Here is a 7,988-nt window from a genome sequence, read left to right on the forward strand (position 1 = left end):
CCATAAATTTTCATTCATCTCTAAGCATTTTCTAATTTCCCGTATGGGTTCTCCTTTGGTTCACTAGATTTTCAAAGAGCAAGTTTAATTTCCACAAATTTTTTAGCTTTCCTTCTAGTACTGATTTCTACCTTTATGCCAGTACAATCTGGAAAGATCCTTCATATATCATCTATCTTGTAACATTTATTGAGAGTTAATTTGTGGCTTAACATATGATGTATCCTGGAAAATGTACTATATTCATTTGAAAAAAGAATATATCCTGATGCTGTTAGGGAGTCTGATCATGCCTGTAAGGCTTCCTATTGTTCAAGTTCCTTATTTCCTGAGTATTTTATTCATGATTGAGAATGGGGTATAGACTCATTCTACTACTGCTTAGAATTGCTTATTTCTCTTTCAATGCTGTTAATTTTTTACTTTGTGTTTTATTAACAAGAGTTCATAATGTTGTATCTTATTGTTGTAATGCAATTTTATTAATACAAAACCTTTCTGCTTTACTAGTCATAGTCCTACTGCTTATTTTCCATCTTTCCAGAATCCTCTTTTTACTTACAGAGCATTTTACTTCTCAATGAATGGTGATTACAATGGCAGGGGATTGCAAGGGCCCACTGGCAGATGTGAGTAATTTTGCTTCAGGTGTGGGGTTTGCCAATTAAATTAAGTCATGTAGGCGTGCTCATAGGTAAGAAAATGGTTAACCTGGTGTACAGTACCTTTCTGAAACCCAATCTTATTATGTCTCCTTCCCCAAACAAACAACAAAAAAACATTTCCACATCTGAAATGGAAGAAAAAGTCTAAATTATTAAAAATGATACATGATGCTCTTAGTAACACTGTCCTCTCCTGACCACCTTTGTCTACTTTCTCTCTTACTGTAAACCCTTATCTTGCCACATTCAAACACTGACCTGTTCCTGGAGCAAGAATCCTACTCACTGGGTTTCTATGCCTGTTTACTTGACCCTTCCTCTGCCAGGAGTATCCATCCAGCCTGTTTTCATTTCTAGCTGTACCCACTCATTTTTCCATTTCTGCCTTAATTCTCTAGGTCTCTCTGAGAAATCTTTTCTAATATGAGTTAGTGCTTTTTCTTTCGTGCTGGTCCTAGGAATTGAACTGAGGGCCTGGGCACTGTCCTTGAGCTAGCACTCTACCATTTAAGTCACTGCTCCATTTCCAGCTTTTATGATGGTTAATTGGAGATAAGAGTCTCACAGACTTTCTTGCCTGAGGTGGATTTGAACTGGGATCTTTAGATCTCAGCCTCCTAAGTAGGTAGGATTACAGGCATGAGGCACTGGCGCCTGGCTGAGTTAGTGCTTTGTATTCAAATTTGTTACATATTTCCTTAGCAGTTATACATATAAGTTTCATAAATGTGCTAGCCTAAGTAAAAAACAGACATTTGAAACCTAGAGAAGAAAATACTCATACTTCTTAAATCTAGAGAGATGAGTTTTGAAAAATATGAATTTTTTATTGGGAATATTTTTGACATTAAGAATATATGAATTCCTGATAAATCTTTTGATTGGTAATTTTAAGATACAATCTAGTATAATCCAAAAGCATCTAAAGTTTAATTTGCATTTTTTATTTTAACAGTCTTTTTGAACTAAATTGTATGATACTCTTGTCTTTGTCTATGTATTCTATTTCCATCTTTAGACTCACACAGTGGTCCTATCTCCTTTTATCCACTCTTAGAAACAGCTTCAATTCTTTTAAACTAAAGGGAACTGTTTCTTCAACTACACTTACTCCCATGCTGTATTTAGAAAGAAGTAAACAGGAAAAAAAAAAGAATCTGATAGCTTTTCAAACTTTTCCAGCAAGTAGTAAGTATAATCTCTTCCATCTTCAAGATCTTTAGTGCTGTTAAGAGGAATTCCTAATGTGCTTTGGAAAATGTTAACTGTAATAAATCATTTTTTAATGAAGCAGGGTCAAAGAGAAATTATGTTATAATTGTTTGCATTCCACTGTAGTTCATGTCATTCCATGTTAATGGAAACCTAATCACATTTCTTAATAAGAACTTTAAACCTTTATGTCACAGTGAAAAGAGCATAAAATTAGGGTCAGAGATTTCTCCTCTTTTTTTTTTTGGTAGAACAAATGTAGATAAGCCTAGACATCTTAAAACAACAACAACAACAAATACCTTTTAAAATAACCTAATCATGAAAAAGTAATTTCTGTCCTAATCCTCAGAGATAAACGAAATCCTAAATTCTGGTTCTTAGGGAAACCATTTATCAGTAACTTTAACCATTCATGAGGAGGCACATGAAAGTCAAGTGTGGAAATGCACTTGGGTGGCCAGGCAGGGGAATCAGGAGTTTGATGCCAGCTTGGGCTACAGTGTAGACCCTGTCTCAAAAACACAAAAGAGTGAAAACTGAGGACACGGAGCCCTTAATTCACAGATTAGAGATTACTTCTTGAGTCACTGAAGTCTTGCCAAATGTCCACTCTCCTATGAGCAAATGTGTCAGGCACCCTTCCAGTGCTTGCCAGGACAGTCTGTGGGACAGGAGTCAAAGAGCAGATACCTTGGTCAGAATATGTTTGTTCTAAGGCGTGGAGATCAGGCAATAGGTGAATACAGTTTATGCAGCAGTAGGTGAAGAAATCAAGGACGACCACTTTTCCACATAGGTCTCTGTAGACAGAAATGGGCTCTTCTGTGTTCAGCCACTCTAAGCCTGAAATGTACAAAAAAATAATTACAATGGTTAAAGAAAACAACAAAGATATGATTCATGTAAAATTTTTCATTGAAATGTGACCAAGACTAAGACCAAATGGTCAAAACACTTTAAAATATAACACAATCTAAAGTCTATAGCAGTTGAACCACTTTTTTCTATCAATAAACCTGAGAAGTAGAGGACAGGAAATATTTTCGTAGCTGTAACAAAATGTGTATTTGTGATTTAAGGAAGAAATCAAGAAGGCAGAGACTGAAAGCTCCCAGAGGGGAGAGAAGAAGCGGGAACAGGACCTGGTATGGGGAGTAAGAGGTTGAGGATGGAAAAGCTATTACAAAGCAGTCTGCAAATGTAGAAGAAAAAAAGCTACTGAATTCTTCCAGAAATAGTGTAACCATCTCTGAGGGAGGTAAAATCATAGTTAAAATATGGGAGAATACCAAATATCAAAAGGATCTAAATGCATATTTAATTAGGGTACTGACAATAAAGGTCAGGCTTAAAAATAGCGGAGAAATGACTAGACATCAAAAAAGGAGCAAAATGTATGTACATAGAAGCCTACAAAATGCATCAGACAGGCTCAGGAGAGGCTGAAATGTTCTGGAGTTGAATGAGACCCTAAATACAAAACAAAGCATTTTTAAATGAGAAGTCAGAAGCAACTTTAATATTGATGGTCAAACGCTCCTTTCTCTTCAAAGAAAAACAGGATCTCATTAATCTGTACTTTCCTAAATTAGAATTTAAAATTACCTATGATCCAAAATTTTAACACAGAAGATTCTGTTAAATTAATATCAAATGTATTTCACCAATTTGAGAAATCAAGATAGTAAGTTTGTTGCTTATATAAGTAATTTTAGCTACTACACTAGTAATTATATTGTGATACAGATATCTGGAAATATTTTATAGTGACTGAAAGCCACAGTTGGGCAGAGGAGTAAATATACAACCTCTGGGGTACACATCCTAAGATGCTCAGCAATTCCTAAAACTGCACCAGAGCTGAACTGTCTGATTTATATCTTCTCCATATAATATAATTACTTACCATGCATTGTGGCCCTATCCGACTTGAAGGACATGAATTTTTTTCTTCTTCACAATCTGATGGAAAAAGGTTCATTCTTACTACATATCTTAGGAACCTCAGCATGTGATTTTTTTCCCCCTCTTTACAGAGTGGGGAACTTCTTTTTTCACTTAAAGGAAGTATTGTGACTCTTTGCCAGTATCATCACTCTTGAGCTTTGGGACCATCATGAAGTATCCTGAGGGCTCACCGATCCATTGGTAGGACTACACTGGACGTTGCTGGAGTTGCTGGATGTCCCAGCAACTATGGAGTAACTAACTCAATGACTAGCATAGGAAGTACCAGCATGCTGGGAGGGGTGATTCATGTCACCGGACAAAAAGGAATGACTCATTTCTAGGGCAGGTCACAGTGGGGACTATGGGATTCCATCACACTCCTAGAACTGTGCTCAATTCTTTCTAGAATTTTCTTTCTAGAATTTTCCACCTACTATTTTCAGACTAGTTAGCCATTTAACTGAAACCACACATAAATGAGGACTGATGTATTAACAACTAATAACAGAAACTGGAGTTACTAAAACAGAATTCGGGGGGGGGGGGCCTTAAATAGAATTAGCTTTTTACCAAATAATCCCAACTGGTGACTTCAGGATACAGTGAGTTCTTAATTATCTATTTTGACAACACTGTTAACTATATGCCAGATCAAGTGATGATACAAAAGTACATAATACCTACCAGTTAATGCATATTTCACATCCTAATAGCAAGACACTATTTATAAATCTGTCTTCTATGACTTTTCTCTAAACCATCAAGGGCAACTTAGGTTGAGGGGCTAGGAAACAGGTTATGTTACTTGCTAAAAATCATAGCGATAACAAAAGAAGTAACAAGGATTTAATCCCAGATCTGCCTGGCTCCATCCAGTATAAAGCACGGCCTCCCACAAACTTATTTCTTCTTTTAAAAAAGGGGGGAGGGAGATTTTCTTGGTTTATCAATAAACTATAATCAAGAAATCATAAATCTAATTATCTCAGTTACTGTATGCTTTGTTCATTTTTAGCATTCTGTCCCTAATAATCAGGTCTAGCAGAATATCAGACATATCAAACACAAAGCCTGATGAGTGGCAGGACTTAAAAGTTACAGGGATCAAAAGTCATGGTAATAAAATACGATACACTCATTGTAAATACAAACAAGCCTAGAAAATAAGAACACTCCCTCAAATTCTAGCTGGTAGCCAGCTTGTCTGTAACTTGGGATAGGTAATTACCAGTTTACAAAGCACTTATATTCGAAACATTTTGAAGTTTCCTGGGTGGGGTAAGTGTTCCTGTATCTAATTCTTTTCTAAGAATCGATCATAATGGAAAAAAAAAAAAAGAAGCCCTTCTCAAGGTGAGTACAAAAGGCCTAGAAAGACACCCAAGCCTCTGTTGTCAGGTTCTGATACACCTCCCATGAGATAACCCAACCCCACCACAACCAACCCATTAAGTATACATGGGTTTCAGTGTCAGGCCAGGACAAATGCCAACACCCCCGGCAGGCTAAAACAATGCCACTCCCAACTAAACAAGGGAAAGTACGGTTTCATTTCAAACCGCACTGCTGGGAGTATCGATTCCCCTCATGTTCCCAAGGCTCACAACAGCACAGAATGCAAACCCTTGTAATACGCTACATAACCGATTCCAACTCGAAGCCGGGGGGGGGGGGGGGGCGGGAAGCCACACAAGTTTCACAACTTTGAATTGCAGAAGTGCCTGGGGAAGCAGCAAACCTGGGGTCTGCGGTCTGCAATCCGACGCCGGCAGTTATTTTGCTGGGCAGGTCGTTTAAAAAGATACACAACCCGGTGCCTCAGTTTCCCCAACTGTAAGAGCCCCTCACTTGCTGCGGGTAGGGAGGGCTGGGATGACGCGCCCGGCTGTGTTTACAATGGCAGAGTCGTACAGGGCAGGGTGAAAGCCGACGGGCGGCCGGAGGACGCAGGAGACGCGGCCACGTCAATCAATCACCGGGCTCTGGACGTCCGGCGCGGGCGGGACTCCGCCTCGCGGAAACCCACCGCAGGGGGCGGGCCCCGCGGGGACCCCGGGGGACGGACGGCGGCGCGCGGTCAGCGCCGGCCGCGCCCCCTCAGGAAGCGGGGATGGGGGGGAGGCCCCGGGCTACCCCGCCCCCCCACACACACACACCCGACGCCCGCCCCTCACCTTCCGGAAACTCGGGCACCGCCAGGTCCTGCTCCCAGCCGTCCACCTTCTGCAGATACTGGTAGACCAGGTCGACCTTCTCCTGCTGGGTGACGGCGTCCAGCAGGGCGTACTCGAGCGGGGTCTGCGCGGGCAGCAGGCCCGACAGGCCGGCGCCGCGCGCGCCGGGGGCCGCCATGGCTTCCGGGGCCTGGCGGACGGGACGCGCTCGCTCGGGGCCCTTCCGCTACCGAGCGGCGCTCGCACCGCACCCCGCACCGCCCCTGGCCGCACTCCACCCCAGCGGCGTTCTCCTCCTCCCCTCCTCACCCCTCCCCTCCGTGAGCGTTCGGATTGCCTAGTCCAACGGCGGCAGTTCCCGGGCGCGTAATCAAACGCCCGTCCAGCCCGCCCTGCCCCGCCCCTTCCAGGCCGCCGCCGCCGCGGCAGCGTCTGCACATCCGGGTCGCCAGATTCGACAGGGCCGAGGCCGTGGGGGCCGTGCGGAGGGACCCAGTCCGACCCCTTCCGCACGGGAAACTGGGAAATTTTAAGAGCAAAAAATAAACAGAAAATAAATCCTAGGACGTAGAAGGGCACACTAGGAAATGGGGGAAAAAAAATTTAAGATCACACTATTATAGTGGCATCGGCCGATTCGACACGGCTATCTTATCAGTAGGCGATTCCCGCCAAGACAGGAGAGGTAAAGGCGAAAGTTGGGGTACGGCTTGAACGAGAAGGGTTTTTTTGTTTGTTTTTTTTTAAGTTGGGAAGGGCTGGCCAGTGGCTTTGATTTGCTCACGGGTAGGGCGTTGGGTGCCCCTGACGGCGCTGAAAGTGCGGGCGCGGATACACTGGCAGCCAGGCGAGGAGCAGAGGGCGCGGGGAGCCCGGCGGGCGGATGCAGCTGCAGCTGCGGTGCCGCCAGGGGCCTTGGGGGGCGGGCCTGCGGGTCCCGAAGGGGCCTGTGGAGATGACTGTGCTCAGTCTCTAGAAGGTGTTGAACACCCCCCTCCCCCTTCCCCCAAACCCAGAGAGAGCCTTCTGGAGGGAGGCGTTGGGCCTGTGGCTTCACCATGGAGGCCGGGGAGAAAGGCTGACCGTCTTCTGGACACAGGGCCCCTGGGGGCTGGAGGACCAGGGGTGACCCCAATGCCAGCACCACTTCACGTGTTTGAACTTTGTTCCCCGTGCAGGGCTTGTGCCTACTGCTGGAGGAAGATTCTGGACTGACCTGGAAACTAAAGTTGTTGAAAGTCACGGATCAGGCCTATTAGGGTTTTTGTGAATCACAACTTTGATTATGGTGCGACTAAATTTTCAAGTAAACCGAGGTCAAGGGCTGGTGTTTGGAGCAATGAGCCAATCGCCTAGGGACTCTGAAGAGATTTGTGAATGATTCAGACAAAGATTCCTTGACTCGGACATCCTGACAGCTACCCAGAGCTTCCTCTGAGGATAAAGTTGTTGACCTTGCACCACACATTAGTGTTTAGTTTTTAAGCCATTTTTCATTTGCTTTATGAACCAGTTCTTGGAAAAGAGCAGATGACTTAATGAAGTAGTATCCACAGTAGAAAACCTTACAAATACTACTTTGGTGAGAAGGTCTCTTAGTTTTATTGTCTTATAAATGGAACAGCAGGTGTTGTCCAATGTAAGGGTTGTAGTTTTCCCCTGTATTCATAACCAGTGCTTTAAATTGCCTTCCAGTTAATGGGGTGGGTTTTTTGTTATTGTTGTTAGTTTGGCATGTTGTTGTTGCTTTTTTTCCTTCCCCAGCAAAATAATTCTATTAAAAAAAAATCGTTAGCCTGGCACCTGTAGTTCATGCCTTTAATCCTAGCTATTCAGGAGGCTGAGATCTGAGGGTGGGGATTTGAAGCCAGCTCAGGAAAGAATGTCTATGAGACACTTTTCTCCAGTTAACTACTAAAAACTGGAAGGGGAGCTGTGGTTTAAGTGGTAGAGTGGTAGACTTGAGCAAAAAAAACAAATCTAA

The 7,988-nt window shown here is 43.3% G+C and overlaps 1 protein-coding gene across 1 annotated transcript in view; it reads right to left on the minus strand.

The window, feature by feature from the left end:
- The window catches only part of Nhlrc2 (NHL repeat containing 2), a 48,748-nt gene extending 42,501 nt beyond the window's left edge, over positions 1-6,247 (minus strand). The window contains exons 1-2 of the mRNA XM_048338211.1: positions 6,005-6,247; positions 2,571-2,723 (exon numbers count right to left, since the gene is read on the minus strand). Coding sequence (XP_048194168.1) covers positions 2,571-2,723; positions 6,005-6,182 — 331 coding nt within the window. The 5' untranslated portion in view covers positions 6,183-6,247. The remainder of the gene's footprint in view (positions 1-2,570; positions 2,724-6,004) is intronic.
- Positions 6,248-7,988: the final 1,741 nt, after the last annotated feature.

Source organism: Perognathus longimembris, chromosome 2 (genome assembly GCF_023159225.1).
Source record: "Perognathus longimembris pacificus isolate PPM17 chromosome 2, ASM2315922v1, whole genome shotgun sequence".
NCBI classification, from domain to species: domain Eukaryota; kingdom Metazoa; phylum Chordata; class Mammalia; order Rodentia; family Heteromyidae; genus Perognathus; species Perognathus longimembris.